Genomic DNA, 27,272 nt, shown 5'->3' with positions numbered 1-27,272 from the left:
GGGTAAATTGTTTAATCTCCTAATTGCATTGTGCAAAATGAGGATAATAATAATTATTATTATTTCATAGATTTGTAAGGTTTTAATAATGTCCTATTTGTAAAGCTCTTGCATAATGCTTAATAGGGTTTAATAAGTGGTAACAATTACTTTAATAAATAACTGTGAAGCCTAATTGATTATGAACTACCACCAGAATCCATAGCCAATTTTTCTTAAAGGTGTTTGAAATGCCTTTCTGGCCCCAAAGCTTGCTGATCTTGTGCCTTTCATTTATTATTGTCCTCCTGAGATATACCCTTCAGGGTCATGGTTTCCAAATATTACTATGGCCTGGTTGCTGATCATTGACAGTTTTCACTGTGTCTTGTGAAACAGAAGAGTAGGCATGACAATGTAGTGATTTTTTCACAAGGTAATCTTAATCAGAACCCTGCCCCATCTCTAAATTTTGCTTTTGCAATAATGGTTTTCTTTTTTATTACTGTTTTAAGTAACTTTAAAAATTGGCAGTGTTGACATATTCCTCAGAAAGTGACAAAGGCATGCTGGGACTGTAGCTCAGTGGTAGAGTACTTATCTACTATGCACAAGACCCAGTACTACCTTTAAGCACACACACACACACACACACACACACACACACACACACACACACAGAAAACCTTTAAGTTGATGATGTTTTCCATATTTCTAGAAAGAATGGGTTTGGTTTTGTTACATTAATCACATTCCAGAAAACTGGGACATTATATCAGAGAAAATAGAAATTTGATATATTGGCCTAGTTTTAAATTTATGTTCTTTGTATGATCTAAAGATTAATGATAATATAAGCAAGATTACTGGAGTGCTTTAAAAAACAGAATGATACTTCTTGCAGTGTGATACATATAGCATGGGTATGAAAGTAAGCATGGTAGATATTTGTCTTTCTTGAGTTTTTGCATTGGTTCTTTGTGTAAGAACCAGTAAGCCCATGGTATAAAGTTTGCCCACTTTAAAATGTTGTTAAATCAATTAATCTTTGATTCTAAGATCCTTTTAATGAATTGTTAGATTTGCTTATTATTTTGTAATTGATAGTGTTCTTGAGTAAAGAATAGCTTAAGGGTTGAAATAAGAGCAAAATTATACATTCTCAAAAAATGTGTGCCCTACGTAATATTCATTCTATGATCTAACATGCTACACATAACATGGTATCATTGATGACATTGATTTGTATGTACCACCTTGAATCAGTGGTATTATTATTGTTAATGGTAAATCATGGTTTGTGTTTGAGAACTCTTGAACTTCTCACCAAACCTCTTCCTACATTTTACATTTTTCTTTAAGATGAGTCTTTCTAGTACATCATGGCTTCATTTTACTTCTTTACATTTCAGTGGTGTATATTGAGAATTTAAAGTGAGATTCAGACTAAGTTCTTTTTCAGAAAATATTGGAGAAGAAAGAGAACCTGTGTTTAGGACACCCAAAAAGTTCAACTTCTTAATGGTGTAAATGTTAACTTTCTTATATCAGGCAGTTTCTTACTTTCTTACTATAGAGTCTAGAGATCTTAGGAACCATTTATCACTGCCTTCTTTGGGGTAAAATAATTTCTTTTTTGAGATCCTTGCTAGCCCACTAGCCTACTGTTTATTTCGATACACTCAGTGAGTCACTTCCTCAAGTCATGTGATAGTCCGGATACCGTGAAATAATTTTATTTACTTTTTTCAGCTTCTAGAAATTCAGATTCTCACTTTAGAAAAAAATATAGCCTCATAGTTAAAAATCTTCCATTTGTTATTTTATTATGAGCTGGCCTTAAAAATGGTATTTATTTGCTTAATACTACTAGCATCAGTGTAACACTACTAGCATCAGTGTAACACAGACCAGAAGAACAAGATATTCTGATTATGGGTGTTTCAGGCTAGAGTTAGGTTAATTGGCATGTTTGGTTCTATACTTATCAGCCCTACTTGTTGAAAGTGATAAGGTTGAAGTTAGAAGTGTGATTGGGAATTGAAAGTAATTTATCTTTTTTCTATAATATTCTAAAAGCATTAAACACAAGTGAACATGAGGATTAGTGGGTTGCAACTTTCAGAATTCTACCACTTTTCAGATGAATTTAAACAAACATTTAGCTTCTGATTAAATGTCGAGGGAAGCAAGAAGAAAAGGTGAGAGATGAAAGATAGGTAGAGAAAGACTTTTTATCTTGGTGAATATTATGAAAATTCATATTTAGTGTTTTATAAGATTGTCTACAAAATTAAGGTAAATAATAAGCAAGATTTTATTTCTCTAATGAAACAAACTAGTAATTCAACATCAATTGCTCATTGATTAGTTTTCTTTTTTCTGTTTTTGCAGTGCTGGGGATTGAACCCAAGGCCTCATGTGTGCTTGGCAAGTGCTCTGCCACTGAGCTATATCCCCAGCCCTGTTTATTTTTTTTTTCTGTGTCAATGAATGGTTTTTGTGAGGGACAGTGTAATCATTACCCCTAAAAATGTGGTTGTATAGAAAACATTTTGCTTGAGGAGTTAGCTTTGTTTTATGTTTGGGGAATTTCTTGCTTTTTCCACACTGTTATCTTTATTAAAGACCTTTAAATACAGAGCTAAATTAAAGAATTGAGGTGTTTTGTTTTGTTTTGTTTTTGTTTTTTCCATTTTGGTTTTTCTCAGGATTCACTCCTTCTCCAGTTGCACAGTCGCATCCTTCAGCTGGCCTTAATGTTGACTTTGAATCTGTGTTTGGAAATAAATCTACAAACGTTATTGTAGATTCTGGGGGTAAGAAAACATTTTTTATTAAAAGTACTGTAATGTTCTCATTTAGATTCTGTGCAAGAAAAGTAATGCTGCTTTTAGCATTTGTAAGTAGATTAAATTGGAGAAGCCAATGAAATTGCCCCTCTTTCCTCCAGCCACTAGATGAGAATTTCAAGGAACTATTATTCATTTCCCTTTTATTGGTGGTAATTTAGACTCTGGAAATTTTGTCACATAGCAAAATAAGAGAGAAAAAGATTTCTCAGTAAAATGCCAACTTGCTAATGATTATGTTTTGAGTATTGTGCATTTTTAGTTATTATAATTTATACTTTACTGAAATGAATAATAACTTTTTTTGTATGGTGATACATGAAATTGGTTGTTTTTGAAATGGAAAATAAAACCTGTGGTACCTTGACTTGTCATAGATAGTCTATATATAAACAACCAGAATATATTAATATCAGGCCTGTGGGTGTAGGAGCATTTGTATTGTTTAGAAGGTGATTCTTATTATAGAGCACTTGTTCATCTGTGTTAAAAGAACTTTATAAATCTGTAGGAAAAGGTTTGCAATTGTGCTTATTAATAAATGATTAATCTGAAGTTTATAAAAAGTTCCTATGAAAGGGCTGAGGATTTGCTTAGTAATAGAGTGCTTACCTAGTATGTGTGACACTGTGGGTTCAATCCCTAGTACTGGAAAATAAAAGAGTTCATGTACAGTTTTGACATTCTGTTTTTATTCTTAGCATGATTAATTATGGTTAGTTGTTAAAAAGTTTAGACATTTAAAGAGAATATAATAGAGGTATTCTTAGTTACATAATTTACAATTAGTCATTATCTATAAAATAAGCAAGCTTAAAAATATGGAAGATTAATTTTTTTGTACACTTGATAGGTTTATAATTATACATTTTGGGGATATATTTTACTTATGAATTTTTTTCTGCCTAGGAGAAAGAAAGTGGAGACTAGTTGTTGATGTTTGGTAAATTACCATCCTTGGTAACTTTGAGAAATCTCTAGCATTCCTAGATCACACTGTTGAGTTTCTGAGTGGCTTGGTTTTGTTATATTCGCTTTTACCTTCACCCTTTGGTGGAAAATCTTGAAAATTTATTTTCATTTTCAAGAAATATCCTAGCTTACTAGAAAAATAATTAGAGCAGTTTATTAGTTTTAAAATTTAATTTAGATTAGCTTTTCTCCATTTTGAAGAATATGAAAAGGTCTCTAAAATATTGTTTCTTAAACAGAACTTTTTTCCAAGTTCTTCTAATTTTTTTCCTTAGTGGGGACTGGACTCAAAGGTGCTTTACCACTGAACTACATCCCCAGTTGTTTTCTTAGTTTTTTATTTTGAGATAGGTCTCACTATAAATTGCTGAGTCTTGCCTTAAACTTGGAATTCTCCTGCCTCGGCCCCCTGAATCACTGGGATTCCAAGAATGTGTCACCATGCCCAACTCAGAGATATATTTTCTGCTTATATTGCTATAGATAAAATTGAGTGTTCAGAAGATTTTGCCAGGAGAAGGGCAGAATTATATTCCATTTCTTAAGCTTTCACAGTGCTTCTTTCTTTATCCCTCTTATTCAGTCGTTTCAAATACTTTTTTGGTTGTTGATGACTTTTATTTTATTCATTTGTTTATATGTGTTGCTGCAAGTTGAACCCAGTGTCTCACACATGTGGGGCAAGTGCTCTACCACTGAGCTATATGATGCAATTTTGTCATAAGACAAATGTTTTCTGTCATACCAAGAGCAGCCTTCTCTGCCAGTTCACTTTGAAGTAGTAAATGCCTCCTTTTTCCATTTGAGGGCATTTACTCATGTCCATGTTTTGGAGAACATTTCCAGTGAACAAAGGAGAAAAGGCAAAGACCTCCTTCAGAAAGCTATAGCACCATAAAGTTCCTTACAAATCCTATTTCATCTGTTTGTAACTTTAAGGCTTTGATGAACTAGGTGGACTTCTCAAACCAACAGTGGCTTCTCAAAACCAGAGTCTTCCTGTTGCCAAGCTCCCACCTAACAAATTAGTATCTGATGACTTGGATTCATCTTTAGCCAATCTTGTGGGCAGTAAGTAGTCTTTAGATTCTTTAGTCATCTTTTAAAATAAATTATTTTATTAAAATGAATCTGGTTTTAAAATAGTTTCTTTTTCTTCTTTCTTAGATCTTGGCATTGGAAATGGAACCACTAAGAAGTAAGTGTTTTATTCGTATTCTTTGCTCATATGTCATTTAGAAGTTGATTTGGCTTTCATCTCAAAAGTATGTATAGAGATGTCAAATCTGCATTGTTAAATGCTCTGTTCAATCTAAGTGTTTAGTATAGAACCTTTAAAATTAGACATTTAATATTCTCACTCACGTTTATTTATTTAAAGTGATGTAAATTGGAGTCAGCCAGGTGAAAAGAAATTAACTGGAGGATCTAACTGGCAACCAAAGGTTGCACCAACAACTGCTTGGAATGCTGCAACAATGGTGAGTTGGAAAAGCTCCTGGCACGAATGTTTAAATGTGTAACATGAAGATGTTTTTAAAGCGATAAGCATAAATGAATAGTTACTGAGTTGTAACAGAATAGATAGTTCATATTTCCTTCAAACCTGATTGACTATATTTGCCAGGCAGCTAACATGTATTTAAGGGTCACTTTATGCTAGGTTTTATTCTAATAAGTAATATATTGTGTGATTTTTGCATAGTGTTCTTGTGAACCTTCGATAGTAGGAATTATTATTTCCCCCATTTTATAGATGAGGAAACAAAGCCACAGAGTTATAAAGGTATATGCCCAGGGTCAAAGAGTTCTTAAATGGTAGAGTGCATTTTTAGAACCCATGCAGCCTGGGAGCTGCAGAACATTTGCATTTGAGATACTGCTGATTTCTGATTTATTACTTATTTGTCTGAATATAAAATCTTTATTTTTCTTCAGATCTCATTTTTGGTAAAGAAATGACTTGCTTGGTTTTTGTTAATAGTGTCATAACTTATAGAGTTGCTTCTTATTGTTGATAGCAGTTAAATATTAACTGTCATCCTGAACACTGAATGAACACTGAACCATTGCTAGGGGAAGTGTATGTATATGTGTGTGTGTATATATATATATATATGTGTGTGTGTGTATACACACACACAATTTGTCTCACACAGATTTTAATCTTAAATCCTAAAAAATCTAATTCTAGTCAATTCTGTTTTCCTTCTTTTACAAAAAAGAATATGAAGTTCAAAAGTATGAGTCCACACCATCACTAACTTTTGAATTGTAGCCCTATTGATCTGGTCCCCAAACCAGAGCTCCTTGCAGTATACTGGGCTGTCCCCTACCTTCTCCATCTTCTGTTAACTTCAAATGGGAACTGAAACAAAACAGAGCATTAAGCTATTTAAGGATCACTTTATGCTAGGTTTCATTCTAATAAGTAATACATTTTGTGATTTTTTTTTTTGCTCCCCTCAGCTGGGAGAAGTACATCAGGATACTCAATTTTTATGCTCCTTTGCCCTTACTTGTATGTCCAAGAATGACTTCAAAAGCACAAAATGAATTTTGATTTTGGCATTTTCTATTTTAGCAGGTAGGCAAATTTGCAAATACTGAATACACAAGTAATGAGGTTTAATGGTATTGGCTAATTATATACTTAGCACCTACTACTGAAAAGATTCTAGTAACAGTTATAACTGCTGTAAGGCATGGTAGTCCCAGAATATTCTGTTTCCTTATCTTTCGCCAGCTGTTACCTTACTCCAACAGGTCTCCCTCAGTCAGAGAAGAATATAATCCTTCTTGTGGAAACCTTTGAAGCATGCATTTTTCTAACAGTGATATAGTAGCATTGTTTTGATTAAACATGCTATACATCACAGCCTTCCTTTTGTTGTAGAGAATGCCATTTTCCTTGTTATAGCAGATTTCTTGTTATTAATTCCCTTCTAGGACATGTCCCTGCTTACCTTGGGTTACTGAAATTATTTTGGATTATTAAAATTAGTAGGACTGTGCTAAAAATATAGTGTGTTGGTAAACTTCGTTGTGACATTACTTAAAGAGTCTTGGGGTTGGTTACTAGGGATTGAATTCAGGGGCACTAAACCACTGAACCACATCCCCAGCCCTATTTTGTATTTTATTTAGAGACAGGGATTCACTGAGTTGCTTAGCACCTCGCTTTTACTGAGGCTGGCTTTAAACTCTCAGTCTTCCTGTCTCACCCTCCTGAGCCACTGGGATTACAGGCATGTGCCACCACACCCAGCTGGCTACCTTTTTAAGGAACTAATTTTTCACAGGTAGTTGTCACAAGCATCAATAATAAAACTTTGCATTTAACTCGTTTATGTTTTTACACACATACACCCAAGCACATATACATACTCTATCTTGTCTGTAAATGGTGCTGTCTCGGGAGAATTTGAGCATATGTCATCCCAATTTTAAGTATAAAATTAGTTTTCCAGGTGCAAAACAGTCAAAAAACAGATTTAAGTTAAAATCCATCTCTTTTCACTATGACTCCAGTGTTTGCCCCACTGCATCACTGGGGTATGGTAGGAGTTTAGTAGAGTTTATGGTCTCAGGTGTAAATTATACATTAATAATGTGTGAAAAGTGAAATAAGTACAAAATGTATTAGCGTTTAGTATTTGCTTATTTTGTATTAATATTAACCTATATGAAATATTACAGATTTTCAAAATAGCACTTTTAAGATTGAACACTAGAATGTAATAGGCATCTGACCATCTAGAATTTATATACAAGTTGATGATAACAATACTCATGGTTCTGTCTTATAAATGGTAGTGTGTATTATCTCTTAATGAGATTTTATTAAAATATTTACATGTATTTTATAAAGTTTCTTCTTATCAACTAATGTGTGTGGCCAGTAATGTGATTTACTACATAAGATAAACTGCTGCTTATGACATTTCTTTACATTTCTAACCTTTTTATGATTAATCCTTAAACACTGTCAAGGTTTTTAAGTGTTTTAAGACAAATTCATTGGAGTTTTATTCAGAATCTTTCATTAATACTTCTTTGTTTAGTGCCAGACATTATTTGATGTGACTCTGTTTTAGGATGCACTGCATTTTGCACTATTGAGAATACTGGTAGATATAATTTTAGTGACATTTATAATCAGTGAACTACTGTGTACATAGAGAGATAAAGCTTAAGACTCAATTTCTCTTGTCAACCTTGATAGTGTTTTGGTATAGATGTTCTTTCATTAGATACTGAGAATACAAGGGATTTTAGGTAGTTAGTGAATGTATATGTGAACTAAAATGCTCTCTGTGTATTTTCTGTTGTGTAAGTACTTGTTCTAATCCAGTGTTATTGCATTATGTAATTGTTCTCCCTGGGAAAAACAGAATGGCATGCATTTTCCACAATACGTAAGTGACCAAAAACTAGCCTTTTTGCAATAAATTGGCATGCTATTAACCACTGCTGCAGCAGAATCTCATAACCTTCCAGCTATTACTTGTTTTCACATTCAGATTTTCAGTGTGTCAGAAATTCTTCCTAGCATCTACTGGTTTCATGGGCATCTTGCAGAACTGATTCTGATGGTGGCATGGGAAATTCCAATTTTTTTTCTTGCTTAATATTCCGCCATTTGCTGCCAGATGGCTGGGTGTCTGTGTGTGTATCTGTGCTGCCACTATGCACTTGATGACTTCTGAATGAAGGAAAATGTTGATTGTGGTAATGTTTAAAATAACAACTGCATGAAATCTTACAGGCTTCTGCTGTACTTGGCAGTTTGTCTGCTGCTCTTGCAGATCTTGGTTTTTTAGTAGGGGGAGACCAATAAGCCCTACATGCTCACTGAAATACTAAACTTTTAACTATTCACTTTAGTGTAATTTTTTAAATGTTATGCTTTAACTTCTCCATGTGTATATTCAAATTGTCATATAATTTCAGTTTTTTATTTTTATTTTTTTGTTTCAGAAGTATTATTGGTCTTTCACCTGTATTTAGTTCACACAGAGGGAATGTTGTTAAGACAGCAACTGTATCTAAAATAACTCTGGTCACAGATTACTTATTTATAAATCATCTGGTAAAGTAGTAGGAGGAGGGAAACTTAAACATCTTAGTGGTAGATGGTTCTTGTAACCATTAAAACATAAGCTGCCTTAAAAATTTATTGTATCTCTTAAGTAATTTTTGGAGAAAATTAGAAAGTTAACATACATACTCTTCATGTTAGAACTATGGGTCATTGAAATTTTAGTACTCAGTAGTAGTTTGAAATCTTTGGGGTTCTTTGGAAACAATGAGGTCCTTAGAACTAAATTTTTTAGAGGATGAGATCACTTGATTTGGGATCTTTAATACTTTTGTTCTTTGAGGCTAAAGAAATGAACTACCTAGGAAACCACTTAGTGCTGTTGCTTTTTTCTTTTTTTTTCTTTTTTTTTTTTTTTTAATAAAGATAGTTGATAGACTTTAAAATCTTAGAACTTTGAATATTTTAAAAATCCAAAAATTTTTCTTTTGGCCATGCTGGGTAACAAACCCATGGCTTCACAGATGCTAGGCAAGCACTCAACAAAAATATTTTAAAGATGTACATTGAAATCTAAGTTCACTATTGTATCTAAGTGTTATCTTTTTCTTATTAATAATACTGCTTTTCTGCTAATTTCAAGACACTTTTTATTGAGCATTAATTGACAGTTATTAATTATCACTCAATCACAGCTGTCTTAGCAAATATTTGTGGTTTTTAGTGGAAATATAGCTATTAATTCCTTTCACTCAGTTGATATGAGTTACATGCCCTTGTTTATTTTTCTTTGAACCTCCAGGCACCCCCTGTAATGGCCTATCCTGCTACTACACCAACAGGCATGCTAGGATATGGCATTGTAAGTATTTTTCCAGATAACAATTTTTGGTAAAGATATTTAGTGCTCTACATTCTTCAGTATTTTGATAGCTTTGGTTTCTTAAGTATATCTAGAATAATCATTGTATAATAGATATTATTTATGTTCACTCTATTAATTACTTGACTTATTTTCCCCCTAATAACATTGTGAGGCATGTTGTTTTTCATTACAAACTCATTTAAATGCTAAAATTAATGCCAAGTTTTTGTTGTTGTGACTTTACATTAAATACCTTTTTCTTCTTACCTTACTACTGTGGAAGAAGAGAAGGATTCACATATCTTGAATTATAGGGATAAATTTAGTCTGGTATAGGCCAGAGAGATTTTCATATAATGATTGTTACAGTACATACACAGTCTTTTAACCTTTAAGCTCCCTAAAGTCCACATAACTATACTGCCCTTGTTTTCCCTCTCAATATATAGACTTAGGTAAAAATTGGAGGTAATGGCTTCATCCCACTAGTATATATTTGAGGAACTAATGCTTGAAGAAAGCAGCATCATGTCCTTGCTATTTCTACTGTGTCTGCTGTGCTACTTTATGTATACACAATATGGAAGTAGCTCCTTTCATACGTGTGAACAAAGTTCATAGTCTTTGGACTAGTGATCATGGCCACAAACTTAAAGTAAAGCTCTTGATACATATAATTCTCTACTTTAAAGGTAAAGAACTTTTTGAAAGATAAGATTTTAATATTGCATCTTAAAGTAATAATAGTAGGTCTTTGTATGTGTTATTTTGAAGAAAAGATCGCTTGAGATTCTGTTTTAAATTACTCTAGAGTGAATTAACTTCTTTCTGTGTAATTCAAGTCCCTTCATGATTCTTTCTAAAAATATCTAAAACAAAATAAAAGAAGTGTAGAAAATAAACTTCTTTTATAAATGGTGAGCCAGGCATGGTGGCACATACCTGTAATCCCAGCTAGTCTGTCTGGAGGATGAGGCAAGAGGATCAAAAGTTCCAGGACAGCCTTGGCAACTTAATGAGACCCCGTCTCAAATGAAAAAGAACTTGGTATATAGTTCTTGGTATATAGTGATGAAGTGCCCCTGGGTTAAGTCCCCAGTTAGAAATAATTCATTACATATAATTGTTAAAAAAAAATAAATAAATTGTCTTCCCTTGTGATCATTTACATAATGGCATAAAAACTTGATTTGAGGGCTGGGGTTGTGGCTCAGTGGTAGAGCACTTGCCTAGCACACGTGAGGCACTGGGTTCGATTCTCAGCACTGCATATAAATAAATGAATAAAGGTCCATCAACAACTAAAATTACATATATATATGATTTTTAAAAATTTATACACACACACACACACACACACACACACACACATACATATAAATTTGTAAAAAAATAAACTTGAGCTGGAAGCGGTGGCACACGCCTTATAATCCCAGTGGCTCAGGAGGCTGAGGCAGGAGGGATGGCAAGTTCAAAGCCAGCCTCAGCAAAATCAAAGTGCTAAGCAGCTCAGTGAAACCCTGTCTCTAAATAAAATACAAAATAGGACTGAGGATGTAGCTGCATGGTCTTGTGCCCTTGAGTTCAATCCTGGTACCAAAAAAAACACTTGATTCAATATACAAACGCAGTTGGTTTACTTTGAAATGTGTTAGCCATTGAGAAATTATTTGAAGTTTTCTCAGTGTATAAACCTGGAAAATCTGGAAATTGAGGAGGATTTTTGGTCTAAATCATTTCATCTGTTGTACTATATACTAAAGTTTAAATCTTGCAACTCTTTGAATAGAAAAAGTTAGACTTTTTTTTTTTACCATTTTAAAAAAATGAGCATTCTGCCTGGTGGTTGCAGTGGTTCTCACATGTAATTACAGGAAGTCAACATGCTGGGGCAAGAGGATCGCAAGTTTAAAGGCAGCCTCAGTAACTTGCTAAGACCCCAAGCAACTTAGCAAGACCTGTCTCAAAATTAAAAAGAAATAAAAGGGCTAGGGATATGGCTTGTTGAGCACCCGTGGATTTTTATCACCAGTACAACAAACAAACAAATACATGCACACACACGCACAATAAAGTCTTTATATTCCCCTCCCCCCAAAAAAAAATTATCTTAAAAATTGGTAGCTGATAGTCTTATTTGCATTCAGAGGAATATTCTTTTCTATATAGCTAAACCATAGATACCAATACCTTTCATTCCTGTTGTCTTTGATTATTTATTCATAATAAGGAAGATATGAGCCCACATCACTTAACTTGATTTTCTTCTGTTTTTAGCCTCCTCAAATGGGAAGTGTACCTGTAATGACACAACCAACCTTAATATACAGCCAACCTGTCATGAGACCACCGAACCCCTTTGGCCCTGTATCAGGAGCACAGGTATTATATTCTATAATATATATAACTGTTGCAGTGTACTTGAATTTCATCATGGATGTTACTTACTTAATCTGTTTCTCATATAACAGCTTTTAGAAATGTTGATTATTTGGAGGGAAAGGACAAGAAGGTTATAAATACTAAAGATGGAAAATTTGGGGCAACTTATACTTGTTTTGGATCTAGAGAATGGTTTTTTGAATTTGCAAAATCTACTTTCTCTTCATTATTTTGTCATGCTATCCTTAGCCGTGAAAACAGAGCGCCATTTCCTTGACTAAAATGATGCTGTAACAAGAGTACTGCCCTTGGGAAGTTTGTAACTCTTGACAAGTCTCCAGAAAGTTATGTATGTCATTTTTTTCATTAGATAACTTTCTGTCACTGAGGATTATATTCAAAAACAAACCAAAAGAAGACAGAAAAACTAGATATGTCATGCTGATCTAATCTCTTTAAATGAGAGACTTTCTTCTTCCCATGTTCTAGGGCTCTGTCTCCCATTCTTAAAATTTACCCTAAAAGTATTCACTCTGTTTTTTACCCCATTATTATTGACTTTAGAGGAATTATATTTAAGGTTTTTTATTTTTATTTTTTAAGCTCATATCTGTTACTCTGAGAAGAGAGAGAAAATATTCACTTATCTGGTACCTTGTGAAGTGTTAAACTGCATTATTGTCTGTGTCTATGTTTCTCCTCATGTTCTTTTATAGTTAGAAATAAGTCATTTTATACAATTAGTAAAGCACTTGCTCCATTTCTTAAATGGTTTCCAGTGCCAGCGTACTGGTGACTGTATTTGTCTGATGCTTATTTGAAAATATTTGAGTGAGCATTTGATAATGAATTTGTTATTCCTATTCCACTTAGTGCACATGTACATTAGATTGTCAAGTCATATAGTGTAACATTACTAAAATTAGTTGATATTGATCTATTTAAATCTAGTCCCTTGTTTTTCATAGATCAGTGAAGCATTGGGAGTTCTTTCATATTTCAGCCTTTTTGAGTATTGTCATTTAATAAAATGGCATCTCTGTTGACTGGAAATGGATAGTGAATTTAGTTCTAAGAAATAAAGTCCTGGTTGTTTGAACTTCAAATATTTGTGTACATGTCTCTTTTTCCCTGCTTTGTCCATATTACAGTGACTTTTTCTTCCTCTTTCTTTTACTACAGTAGTTCTCATTACCCGTTTGACCTACTAAAGAAACACAACTGGATTTTGATAACCTTTTAAGAAGTATACTGATGATTCCCTCATCTATTAATGAAGATATCTTCTTACTGTACAATATAAGCTTCTTTGGAGTTTTTTCTTTTGTCAGTTGTACTTACAGCATGAAACATCATTTATTTTCAAAAATTAATTTTTCTCCTATAAAGGACTAACTGATAAGAACCTAGGTATATTTATGTAAGTGTATTTTAAAAACAAAAAGAAAAAACTTTGTCTGGAGATATAGACTTACTAACAACTTTGACAGCAGAAGTTTTCCTGTGATGTCTAGTTAAATCTCGCACCTAGTCTATATCTTGTCTTGCAGGCTATTGTCAGAATAAATGCTAACTTAGACTTCAGTACTCCAAGTAATCTTTAAAGTAGATAGGTCCATTGTCTTCTCCACTCTTTCACAGGGGAAGGAGATAAGATTTGGAAAGGTTCTTCAACTAAGTACATGGTGCAGTGCAACTTGCTTCAGATATCCCTGATTCTTCACCTAGTGCTCATTTTTTACTACATCACCTCTACATTTGTGGGACAATAGCCCCGTCTTCTTTGTTAGCAGTAAACGATTCTGTAAATTCCTCAGGTTTTCTTATTGGATTATAAACTATGTTTATATATTCAGAATATAACTACTATAGTTGTGAAGAATGTCCACTGCAGAATATTATAAAGAAGAATGAAATCATGTCATTTTCAGGAAAATGAATGGAACTGGAAATCCTAATGTTAAATAAAATAAGCCATACTCAGACAAATATCATGTTTCTCTCATATGTGGAATCTAGTGGGGGGGGAAATGACAAAATGAAAGTAGCAAGGAGACTTTTAGAGAAAAGAATCAGAAGGAAGAGAGAGCTAGAAGAAGGGTAATCAGAGTGTGTTACATGCATATATGAATATCCCACAATAAAACCCATTATTCTGTATAATTTAAATGCTCTAATAAAAAATCCTTTGCAATTTTGAATCATACCTTCAAAACATTGTATATGAACTTTGCTTTAAAGAAAAAAATAAAAAAGTAAAAGTATACCTTAAAAAAAGTGCTGGTTCTCCAGCATTATCCTTACAGGTTTTATATCCTGTTGCCTTCTAAAACGCACATAATCTTTTCACCAATTTCCATGTGCATGGAAATAAATAGTGAATGAAAAGCTTTTTCCTAATTACTTTATGCCGGAAAAGAAGTGAATGAGAAGAGCATTAGGGTAATATGTTTCTAGTTGAGAAGTGAGTTCTTAACTCTAAATATCGTTGATTGAAAACACATGAAGGAAGCAAATTGAAAACTCGAAAAAGAAAATCAGGCAGCGGTGAAGTGGCTTATAGAAACTTTGGTCTCACAGAAATCATTTGCATCATTGGAAAGTCAGAATCTTAAAAGGTTTTCATGTTACTCTTAATTCCTTCCCCCTCTAATATTTTATGTAGGTATTTTCTATAGGCAGCATTTGTAGCATCTTATCTCCATACTGAAAAATCTAAAGAGTCTAAATACAACTGAATATTTAAGTCATCCCGAAGCTTTTCTTTCATCTCAACACAACCTTGTGAGATCTCCCTATTTGTGAAGAGTAATGTTGAGTGAATAGAATATTCAACTGCTTCTTTCCCATTTCTTTCCAGTTTTCAGTAAGAATCCATTTTCTACTGCCATTTGTCTTTTCCAAAACGTCTTCATCTATCATGAAGCAGCAGATTTGCCCTTTAGCTGTTCTTTGGTCATCGCTTGTCCCTTTAGAGTCCTTATGAGGTTTGGAATTCTTTGTCCTTATCCTGCATTATTTTTCTTACAACTTAGTGTTTAATGATTCTTAGGTAATCCCTTGGATTGATGTTATCTATTCAGTTCTAGCTGTAACCAAAATATTTTTTTCAATGTAGTATCTCTTAATTGTTTTCTCATTTTTTTTGTTCTCCTTTCATTTGGTCTCAATGTCTTTGAGGGCAAAAACCATTGCTTTTTGTACATTGTAAAGTAAATGGTAGTTTAAATGAAAAATGAAGTCTATCAGATCCCAGTTCTATAGCTATTGCCAAAATATCCTTCTTTGCAGCTGGGTGTGGTGGCACATGCCTGCCCAGTGACCAAAGGCAGAAGGATCACATATTCAAGGCCAGCCTCTGGCAATTTAGCAAGACCCTGTCTCAGTATAAAATTGGGGATGTAGTTCAGTGGTAGAGCACCCTTGAGGTTCAGTACCCCTTCCCCCATACCCTAACTTTATAGCTGTTTTTTAAAATATGCTTTACATTTAGAGCATCATCTTAGATGTTTTATTACATGGATAACTCATTTTGATTCCATATCAATCTTTTTATTTCTCCAAAAGCATAGAGTCTTAAAGGTCCCTATAGTTTTTTAGTTTCTCTTTGTTCTGTGCATCTCCAAAGCTTAGCATTTGATCGCTTATAATAGGTTGATAATGTGTCTGTTTATTAAGTTGGGAAGAACAGAGATTCTTATGCCTTCTTCTACTGGTGCTTTATGTAATATTACTGGTGTTTTATATAAATTGGAATGTCCATTGCTAACCAGTAGTTTGTAAACCCCACATTTGCAGTGTGCAGCTGTTATGCTATGACATGAAGATAGTTAACTAGTTTTGGTTTTCTTTTGAAAGCCACGGTGATATGAAATAACTCTTGTTTTAATGAATAAAGTTTATATGGCAGTTTTCAATACTGTTAATACTTTTTGGGGAGTAGGGAGAATTGTTGTTCCTGTGATGTTCTTATATTGACCCCATATCAGTCTTTTTATTTCTCCAAAAGTATAGAATGTTAAATTTATTCATTTATTTATTTTGTACCATTGTTTGATCCCAGGTATGCTTAACCACTGAGATATGTCCTCAGTCCACTTTTTATTTTTTATTTTGAGACAGTGTCTAACTGAGTTGCTGAGGCTGGCCTCAGATTTGAGATTCTCCTGCCTCAGCCTCCCAAGTCACTGAGAGAGGTGCATGCCCTCCACACCTGGCAGGCATTTATTTAATTTTAAAATAGTATTAAAAGTTTTGTTGGTTTCTTGATTGATTTTAGGCATTTTGTATGGAGGACTACCAGTTTTGTTCAGGGAAGATAGGGCTTAAGATGCAAAATGACAGATGTCTTTGTCATAAAATAAGTTTTTACATCAATTAAATGTATTAAAGCAAATAGTGGCTTGGTGTAAATCTTTTTACCCTTGTAAATAGGGGCACTGTTAACTTTAGATGTTGGAATAATTCATTTCTTGCAAAATGTGGCATAAGAATCAATGGCCCTTTGCTTTTAGGATTAGTTTGAGGGTGTGGTGATATTATCTGACTTTCTTGATACGTTAATTGTGAATGTTGGTAGTACCTCAACTATCATCTGTGATCTGTCCAGCTGTTTTCTGTAAAGAAGGTTTTTTTTGCCTTGTCAGCAGTGTGTTGTGTCATTTATCCTTGCCCACTTACAGATAACATGAGAGAATTTACTTTGGAAATTGAGATTTAGTACCATAGATGAAAAACTGATTCTACAACTCCTGATGTATACCTAAATGAGTCACAGCTAAAATGTTAGGAGTCCCATCTGCTGATCTCTGTTAATAAGACAACATGTAAAATAAGGCCTTGCTTATTACATTTTTGCTGAGTACATTGTTTTAAAGGTAAAAATCTAATTTCTTATGATAATGAAACCAGAAAGTGTTCTTAATATCTTCGGTGACTGAAGTTGTTCATAACGAACATCAGTGACCATGTATATATAGTACTGTGTATATAGAAAGCATGGGAATGTCCTGACTGTCTAATGTTTACTACAAAAGTTTCTTTTAGGGCTGGGGAAATAGTTCAGTTGGTAGAGTGCTTGCCTCGCATGCACAAAGCCCTGGGTTCAATCCCCAGCACCAAAAACAAAAAAAGTTTCTTTTAAAAATATTTTGGGCTGGGCACAGTGGCACACACCTGTAATCCCAGTGACTCAGAAGGCTGAGGCAGGAGGATCATGAGTTCAGAGCCAGCCTCAGTAAAAGTGAGGAACTAAGCAACTCAGTGAGACCCTGTCTCTAAATAAAATACAGAATAGGGCTGGGGATGTGGCTCAGTGGTCAAGTGCTCCTGAGTTCAGTCCCTGGTACCCCACCAAATAAATAAATATATATATATATATATATATGAATGAGCTGGAGATAGAGCTTTGTGGTAGAGCACTTGCCTAGCTCTCCTGAGGCTCTGGGTTTAATTCCCTGCACTACACCAAAATTAATTAATTAATTAATTAAAATATAAATTCTGTTTTCCCTTTAACCTTTTCCTATAGGTTACTATAGCCATAACTTTTAGCTAAGTTGAAATTAATAGAAATAGTAGAGTAGGTTTTAGGAGGGAAGTACCAGCCTTGAAGTCAGTAGATCTACATTACAGGGTCTGTATTAATTTCCTAGGGCTGCCATAACAAAGTACCACAAACTTAGTGGCTTAAAATAACAAATATATTTGCTCTCAGTTCTAGAGGTTGGCAGTCTGAAATGAAGTGGACCATTCCCACTCAGAACCCTCCAGAGGAAGATCTGTTCTTGCTTAAAGCTTTTGGTGGTCCCAGTCTTTTCATGGTTTGCAGCTGTAGCTTCTCAATCTGCCTGTGAAGAGTGGTGTTCTATGTGTCTCTGCTTTCACATATCCTCTTACAAGGACACCAGTCAGCAGATTAGGGCCCATCCTAATTAGCACATCCTAATTTTATTACATCCACAAAGACCTTTTTTCCAAACCAGGTCACATTCATAAGTATTCAGAGATAAAAGGACTTGAGCATATCTTTGGGAGGGATACTTTCTGGAGTGGCGGGGGGGGGGGGGGGGGAATCCTGGTGATTGAACCCAGGGCCTCATGCATGCCAGGCAGTCAGTATCTACTGCTGAGCCACATCTCCAGGGGCCAGGTTGGAACAAATAACAGTCCCAACTTGATTCCTCACTGACAGTGTGTTGCAGGATGAATTGTTTGTGTAAATTCATTAAGCTTGTTTGCTATCTGTAAAGTTGTGATATTATTTTGTATACCTTATAAGTTAGTATATGGACCAAATAAAAATATTTGAAATTGGCAGTGAATATGGAGGTTTATTGAATTTTAATGATGATTATAAGAAATGCTTTTTTTTTTTTTTTTTTTTTTTTAAGAAAATTTAGGGCTAGGGTCATAACCTAGGGAGCTATAGAGCACTTACCTAGCATGGGTGAGGCACTGGGTTCCATTTTTCAGACCACATAAAGTAAATAAATAAATAAATAAAGGTTAAAAATCTTTTAAAGAATGAAAAGAAAACTTAACTCCCTCCCTGTCCCACATAACAGCATCAGCCAGTGCTGAGGGCAGAGAACTCACAACCTAAACACCTCTTAAAGATTCTGCCTCTTAATATTGTTACCATGGCAACTAAGTTTCAACATGAGTTTTAAAGCAGACAGGCATTCAACCTATAGCTAATATGTACCCTCAGTAGATGTGTATTTATGGGTTATATTAATATATTTCTATAGCAATTTTATGTTTATATACATTTAAAAAACATGTTAAATATAGACTTTTTTGTGTTACCAGATGTTGAACCCAGGTGTACTGTACTATTGAGCTACATACCAGCCCTTTTTATATTTTTATTTATTTGTTTATTTATTTGTTAGTTGGGAGGGTTACTGGAGATTGAACCCAAGGACACTATACCATTAAGCCACATCCCCAGCCCTTTTTAGTTTTTATTTTGATACAGGGTCTTGCTGTGTTGCCCAGGCTGGCCTTGAACTTAATCCTCCCGTTTTTAAATGGCTACATTTTAAAATAGAGAAGTTCTAGTTTCTTCTCATATTCTACTTTGGAGGCCATTTTCAAAATTTAACACATTTTAGCTGGGCACAGTGATGCACACCTATAAATCCCAGTGACTTGGGAGACAGAGGCAGGGGGATTGCAAGTTCAAAGCTAATCTCAGCAACTTAGTGAGACTCTAAACAACTTAACGAGACCCTGACCCATAATAAAAATTATAAAAAGGGCTGGGGATGTGGCTTAATGATTAAGTGCCCCCATGGTTCAATCCCTGATACAACACCCCCCCCCCAATAATTTTAACAAATTTTAGAATACTTATATGTCACTGATAGTTGTTGAGACAAGAAACAGGTAAGAGGGCTGGGGAGATAGCTCAGTCGGTAGAGTGCTTGCCTTGCAAGCCCAAGGCCCTGGGTTCAATCCCCAGCACCGCAAAAAAAAAAAAAAAAAAAAAAAAACCATCTAAAAAGAAACAGGTAAGAGATGTTACCTGCACCTAAGGATTCTAAAGGTGAGTGTAATTTGGAAGCAAAGTAACTGATAGATACTTAAGAGAGACCTAGAGTGCTAAGAACACAGTGGAAGAGCAAGAGCAATGCAGACTCAAAAACATTTGAGCGGGACCTCTTATGTGCGTAGATTTGATGGTAAGTGCTAGGGAAGATTGAATTAATGTTTAAATTTCTGATTTATGCTGAGTACTTAACCATTTAATACTCAAAACAGCCATAAAGGGAGATTTAAAATTTTAGTTCTATCTTTCTACAAAATGCTCTTCAGTCATGCCAGGCAAATGAACGGCATCCATTTTTCTCTTGAGATGTTGTCTTTGTTTCTTCAATGAAGGCAAAATGAGTCTCTATAGCATTGGATTTTCTACTTAGGCTTTTGGATGACTGAAGAATGTAAATGTAAAGACTTGGCAAAGTGGCTTCCCTAAAAGAGCCAATGATATGTTAGAAAATTTGCCCTGAATGTAGTCTGTTTTAATCCTCTCTGAAGCCTTTGACTGCACTAGCCTAGCTTTATGAGACTACTCTTATTTTCTTGTTTTAACTGAAATTTTCTTTTTTTTCCCCTCCTTTGATTCTTTTGTGTGTGTGTGTATTTTTTTTTTTTTTTTTTTTTTGGTGTTTAATAGAAGTATAATGAAGGTAAACCTCATAAAATAATATTTCTATTTATGAGGTTTAGTCTAGCAATAGAATTATATATTTTTTAAATTTCTTTAGGTATGTTTGTCTTTATTAAGTTTATAATTTCTGTACTATCTTTACTGTGTTAAATACAATGGAAGTCTGCTGTGAAATAAAAGCAAAGATTTTTGATAATAATGTATTTTTTCATGTATAAATATATAAACATATAGTATGTATGTAGTTTTAAAAGACTGTTGAGAGTGGTGGAGAAATTTCACCTAAAAGATACCATCATCAGTTGTCAATTTTTGTATTTTTATTTGTATGCTGTGTAGACCACTTTAATTTGAGCAGATTGATAGCTTCACTAATTTTTTAACCTGGTAATTTTGGAATAGAGAATATAATTTGAATTGAATGTGTAACAGGCAGTGTTCTGGGTTTGTTTTATGTCATTTTTATGTTCCTTAGCAACTTTATAGCATATAAGGTTGCTAACTATATAATATAGTTATTAAATTAATTCAAAGAATGATAAGTAAAGGATTGTCAGCTGCCCAGCATGGTGGCATACTCTTGTAATCCTGGTGACTTGGGAGGCTGAGGCAGGAGAATTGCAAATTTGAGGCCAGTCTCAGCTACTTAATAAGACCTTGTCTTAAAAAGGATTGGGGATGTAGCTCAGAGGCAGAATGCTCTTGGGTTAAGTCCACAGTACCCCCCAAAACAAAACAAAAGAAAAGGAGAATGGAAGAATATTAAGTAAAGGAAGTTTAGCTTTCAGAGTTTCAGGGGACTTGCATTCAAACTTTTAAAATCCTACTGTTTCTGACCTATTAGGATCCCATCATGGTCTTTTATTTTTCCTGCTTTTCCTGACCAGTAATATGAGCAACCTCTTCCTTTCCTTCTCTTTCCTTATTTAATTGCTGAGCTGACTGCTTTCTCACCAGTGCATGGGTATCTCTGCTTTGGTACTGGTGCTGGAAAAGGGTAGGATCAGGTAGTTAAAGTCTGGGCATCACAGTCCTTGGAACTGTGCAGTAGCCACACCAATCTGGACTATTTTTTTATGTTTCAGATGAATATTTATGATTAGAAACTTATTGCAGGTATATTAAGTATAGTTTTCTCATTGGTGGCATCAGTCATGTTTTAATTTGGCTAAGTGCTTTTTGTGTGTGTGTGTCTGTCTTACCAATTTTTAAGAGACTAGCAGAGTTTAGTAGAAGTTAAAAATCAGTACTTTTTCCCAAGGACTATTGATCCTGTTTAACATTGTAGGCCTCTTGGACTTCTCTCTAGCAGCATGCTCATAGAATATATTTCAAAGAATAATCTTGTCTTGTTTTGTCTGCATTCTTCAAGGGCATCTGTTTGTGGGGCTATCAGGTCTTCAAACTGCTCCCCTCAAAGGTGATTTAAGAAGACATTTTAGTGTGAAGTTCTCATAGGAAATTTGTGATTTTGGGTGTGGTCTATAATGAGCAGAGTTTACTGTTTTACCTTTAAGTGAAAGAAAATTTGCTTTGGAAAGAAATCCAGTTAATAATGGAGATAATGTGAAAGTTGTCTTCCTGTTCAATAACTAATGACTACTTGGAGTCGTCCCATTTCTGAATGGGCTTCCATATTTGAGCTATAGGGGAAAGATGGGGCTATCTTTCCAATAAAGCTATACTTTAGTCTGTCCCTATATGGATGATGTTTGAAACTTCAAACCTAGACATGCGGCCCTGTCTCCCATCCGTAGCTGCCTGCATGATTCTGTCATCTTTTTCATTGTCTTTGAACATTTATTTCTGAAACAAGAAATGGAATAGGAAAATGATTTCTACCACCAGTAAAACTGATGGTAATTTCTAATCTTGTAAATTGATCTTTATGTCCAGAACAACAGATTGCTTATACTGGTGATATAATATTTTTAAAAAAAACTCATTATCTACTCATTCTTTATAGTGCTTTTCTTTTACTTTTTTTTTTTTTTTAAATAGGTAAAAATGTAGAAAGAAAGGCGATCATTTTAGACCACCAAAAAGGGTTTTATGGCTTGAAATTCTTTATGGGATTTGAATGTTGGAAGTTTGGACTGAAACTGTTCCCATTGTGAACTTTGATTTAATGCTTAGCTGAACATCCCTAAAAACAACTCATTTCATAATAGTCCTATGCTTGTACTCTCTGCAATCCTATATAGAGGGAGAAAAAGAATGATAAATTTCTTCCAAACTGAAGGTCCTCATGTTGGCTTTAAAAATATTCATATGTCAGTTTGTTGAAAGAGATATATATGAAAATTAACATCTTGGTTCTTCAGAAGTATCTTTGGGAGAGCACCAAAGATACGTACTGAGTTCAGTGATCTTACTACCTTGTAATATATTAAAGGATGGGGTAGATTTGAGAATCAAGCAAATATATTCAAACAAGAAGCAGATTCAACAATCTTAAGTGTTCCCCTTATTCTGGTATAGTATGTGGACTTTCACACTAGGTGAACTCCAGGATCCCTTTCACCTCCTACAGTATATGCATCAGCTGTAGATTGTCAAGATAAACAGGCAGGAGACAACTCCATGTTAACTTTTTCCCTAAAGGAAGGGGAAAGTATTACAGCTAGATATGTTGGATCGGGACTAAGGTCAGAGTTCACACAGCTTTGGACAGATAGCCTGGGGAAAGGAGCCATCTTTACTCAGTTTAAACATGTGCACAAGCATGTGTTTATGTACCCTGTCTCCTTACCCTCCCTACCCTCTCACACATTAAAAGTCTTAACCACAGGTCAGCTTATATTGACCTTTTTGGGTAAAAGACTATTTCTTTGTAGTTTCAGAAACATGAATTTGTTTTCTGGAAAACACATGCCATTGGATACCCTTTAACTTGACATGTGACTAAAACTTTTGTTTTAATTCCATTTTCTACAAAGGCTGCCTTTATATTTATTAAAGGTGACAAAACAAAAACCACTTCTTCTTTCATTACATTTTCTGCTTTCATGTTCTGTCATTCTGAGATCTTTTTTTCTTTCCCTCTCTCTGTCTTCTTTCCCCCAGCTGTCGGCAGCATCCAGCCCCTCCAGTCACAGTCCTCACAGAGCTTCAGGAAAGGACCCTTTTGCAGAGCTTTCTTTGGAGGATTTCTTATAAATCACTTTAGGTATTGCTGCTTGTTGGGGGAGACGGGGACTTAAATACTTTTTAAAAATTACCACAATTCACTCTTCTTCTCCTGTTTCTTTAAAGGATTCTAGGTTCCCTTTGCTTCTCCTCTGCCACCTCCTCTGTTCTTTTGATGAAGAATAAAAATAGATCAAGATAGGACATAAAGAGAAACAACTTTTTAAAATATCTTTAACATAATTAGAAGTTGTGAAATCAAAGGACCATCTTTCACGTAGAAGCATCCACTGCTTACAGCAAATGGATGAGATCAAATACCACCCTTAAAAATTAGGTATTTTAGCAAATCTTGAAAGAATTGTAGAGAACATCATAATTTTAAATATTGTATTAGAGATTGACTGGGAGCATTATTAGTTTATTAATTGTGAAGGACTAATTGTGAAGAATTCATTTCAATTGATTTCTTTTATGTGTGCCTTTTCTTTTAAAAACAGCAAGTCATTTATTTATTTTTTAAACAGCTTGTTTTTAAATTAAGGGCAAAGGATTACATAGGCCCTTTCAACTAGAAGGATTCCACATATGAGTCACATTGCCTTTGTTTCCTAGAAGACAGTATAATTTGATCTTCTTGGTGCTCTGGCCCTTAGTTTACATTTACCTGCTAGATCTTTATGAGTTTCTACTCTTCTTATTTGGCAAGTTAATAAACATGTACCTCAGTAATATCTTTGGATAAGCAGTTTTAGAGAAATCATCAGGGAAGTTATCTTTGAGTGAACATTGATTCCTATTGAAAAGTATTTCTTTATAGATCTTACAGATCTTAATTAGTATTAGTAAAGATATGACGTAGCATAACATTCTTCCTTTTATTATCTGTAAATTTATATCATTTGGAAATTGCATTTTGATTTCCCAGATGATAATTTACATGGAATATTTGCGCTTGTATAGATGGTTTGAACCTGTTGTAGAAAACAGCTCATTGATTTACTTTCTTTTCTTTCCCCCAACCTTTTCCTTAGTTTTAGTACTTAGATATTTGAAAGTCTGTCCCTATAATTATGCTTCAAATGTTGAGTTCAGGCACAAAAGTTAATAATACTGACTTTATTTTGTAATTAGGGTTTGTGATAAGTATGTTGTACTCTCTTCTGGCCAGTTGAATGATAAAGGCCACAAAACATTTTTATTTGTGACAGGACATTCCATAATGCAGTGAATTAACTTACATACTTCCTTGTCTTTTTTCTTTCTTTTTTTCCAGATACAGTTTATGTAACTAGATGAAAGAGAATGGAATTATTCAAAAAGACAAGTGCTCAAGTGGCGAATCCTTACTTCCAGCAAAATCCAAACTGCTGTCTCTTAAACTCTTCTTCCATTAGAATGCTACAGTAACACAGTAAAGGCCCACGAAGGAAATTGGGACTAGTTTATAGAACGTACCAATACACTTTATAAAGCCAAGAATTGCCATGATTTCAGACTAAGCTCTGTCTTTTTGGTGACTAACCCTTCAGTTCTTTCAACTCCTATTAATACCATAATCAATAACCTACCAAGAAAAGCCCTTATTTGGAAAAGCGTGAAATTTGTATTTGGAAAAGCTGCCTGGAGAGAAGAGCTGTGTCCTTTACTGTATTTCAACAGGACTCATTGGGGGATCAAAATCACAGTTCTTAATTATGTATTATTTTTCTTTTCTCCAGTCCTCACATATACAGAAACCTTAACTGAAATTAATTTTTCTTTTTAAAAAATTTATATTCAGTTTGCAGTAGACATTCCTTAAGTATTTGTATTTATTTATGATTATCAATTTTACATAACATTAATATTATATCAAACTTCCTTATTAAAATGAGTATGGATGTATTCAGTATGTTTGATTTTTATCCACAAGAATGAATCTGATTCAGAATGCTTTTTAGCTGACATACAGAGCACTAAATATATTAAGGCAAGTCCACAGATCTGAATCTCTTACGAGTTCTCGGTCTCTGTGGGCTTTAGGAAAGCATTACAAATGCATTAATCCTTATAGTCAATTCTGTGCCTAGGATTTTGCAAGGGAACAGTTCACTGACTAGGAAAAGCACTACATTTTAAATTCAGCATTAGTGCATTGGGAAGGATCTTTACTGCTTTGTGCTTGGCATGTCATTATTTTCCATTTGACATTAGGGCCTTTCCAAAATGAATGTGAGGAATTGCTTTCACTTCAAGACTTTCCTTCTTTTCAGTAAAACTCTAGGAGGTGTTATCAGGGGAGGGGAGGGGGGGAAATCCTTGAACTTTTTATTTGGCTTGTGCCATGTTATGATCATGTACCTTTTAAATAAGGGGAAATAGTATCTTTAAAGTTAATGTCTAGCCAAGAGTTTAGTTAATGAAGAATTAAACTGCACTGTTGATCGGTGCTTTGTGTAAATACATCTTAACGCTTGGGTTGAGAGGGGCCTTAAGAAGGACAGTTTGTTGTAGGAAAGCAATTCTGTACATGAGTTTAAGCATACTTGTTGCATTGTCTCTGCAGATTCTATTTTTGTTTACAATATTAAAATGTATGTTAGCAAAATGGGTGGATTTTCAAATAAAAAAATGCAGCTTCCACAAAACTTGGTTTATGGTATTCTGGTCTGAGGTGCTTTTTCTTTTCTTTCTTGTTTTTTCTTTTTCTTTCTTTCTTTTTTTTTTTTTTTTTTCCTATTTTTTGTCATCAGTATCATCATTTATTTGCTAATAAAAGTGTACCAGTTGATTATATTTGCTGATTTAACAAAATATAAAATTTGTTTTATTTAAATTTTTAAAAAGATTAATCTGTACAGTTTTGTAACCTTCTAGACTCCAGTATAAGCTGAAGTATACTTATTAAAATTATTCACTTTTGCCTTCTGATGAGATGTCTTTAGTCAGGTAAGTTTAAGGGAGAAAATGCTTTTGAGTTTTACATACTAGTGCATATGATTATGTCTTCCAAAGAAACCTTTGTATCATATTGCATATTGAATAGTAAATAGAATTCAGAGGACATAATGGATTAAAAGCATTGATAATGACTACATAAAATTTGCCATGGTTGGAAAAATATATTCTTCAGCCAGTGTGCTTTGTTAATTTTACTAATATTTTTGCTTCAGCTGAAATTTAAGGTAATTTCAAGGTTCTTCTATTGTCTGTTGTCATTCACAAACTTACTTGCAAATTCAGTACTGATGCAGATACTTTTTCCTCAAACTTCCATAAAACAAAATCTGTTCGTTCAGAGGGAGTGCTGCTCCTGTGTGCTAGTGATGACTGAGCCACAAAAATTTGGAACTGCTACAGCACTTTGCCAGATGGATTCACTCTTGCCTTCCAAGAAAGAAGCCACCTCATCCAGTCTCTACAGCCCATCTAGATCTTTGGTTCTGCCACGATTGTCCTTTCATAATTCTGCTCGAGTAGCCTCTGAGAAGAAAGACTTCTATCTTCCTCACTACAGTCTTTCTCAGAAAGCCTTAAGGTCATTCCATGCTAATATTAAGTAGTTGATGTTCTGTTGAAAGTATCATCAATCAGGAAATGTTTTCTAAGTCTAGCTAGAATTTCTAGTCACTGTTAGCAAACCACTTATTAATGTCCCATTCATTGTCAATGTTGTATGTAGGTGTAGTTTTTTATGCTGTATGGAACTGCATTGTCAAAAAGTTGTATAAAAATTTTTTTCTAGAAATATTTCTTTTGAAATAGATGTGACTGTCTTGAGGCAAGAGTATGTCAAAACCCCTTAATAGGCAGAAAAAAGATAGTGAGGTTATAAAAAGTTTTCTTATGGAAACTTTTGCTTAATAAACTTTTCTTCTTCCTGTTAGAAAAGGA

At 34.1% G+C, this 27,272-nt stretch overlaps 1 protein-coding gene across 12 annotated transcripts in view; it reads left to right on the top strand.

Moving 5' to 3' along the window:
* The window catches only part of PICALM (phosphatidylinositol binding clathrin assembly protein), a 106,374-nt gene extending 80,348 nt beyond the window's left edge, over window positions 1-26,026 (top strand). For 3 of the 12 annotated variants that reach the window (XM_079105578.1, XM_079105573.1, XM_079105584.1), the window contains 9 exons: window positions 2,691-2,798; window positions 4,743-4,874; window positions 4,971-5,001; window positions 5,185-5,284; window positions 8,198-8,221; window positions 9,647-9,706; window positions 11,987-12,091; window positions 23,334-23,436; window positions 24,673-26,026. In XM_079105578.1, coding sequence (XP_078961704.1) covers window positions 2,691-2,798; window positions 4,743-4,874; window positions 4,971-5,001; window positions 5,185-5,284; window positions 8,198-8,221; window positions 9,647-9,706; window positions 11,987-12,091; window positions 23,334-23,426 — 653 coding nt within the window. In that variant the 3' untranslated portion in view covers window positions 23,427-23,436; window positions 24,673-26,026. The remainder of the gene's footprint in view (window positions 1-2,690; window positions 2,799-4,742; window positions 4,875-4,970; window positions 5,002-5,184; window positions 5,285-8,197; window positions 8,222-9,646; window positions 9,707-11,986; window positions 12,092-23,333; window positions 23,437-24,672) is intronic. The other 9 variants (XM_079105582.1, XM_079105580.1, XM_079105576.1 and 6 more) reach the window with 4 other exon arrangements.
* Window positions 26,027-27,272: the final 1,246 nt, after the last annotated feature.

The sequence above is a fragment of the Sciurus vulgaris genome, assembly GCF_902686455.1.
Source record: "Sciurus vulgaris genome assembly, chromosome: 11".
Taxonomy (NCBI): Eukaryota; Metazoa; Chordata; class Mammalia; order Rodentia; family Sciuridae; genus Sciurus; species Sciurus vulgaris.
Note: the sequence above shows the minus strand (reverse complement) of the source record. Positions and strands in the feature narration are given on the sequence as shown.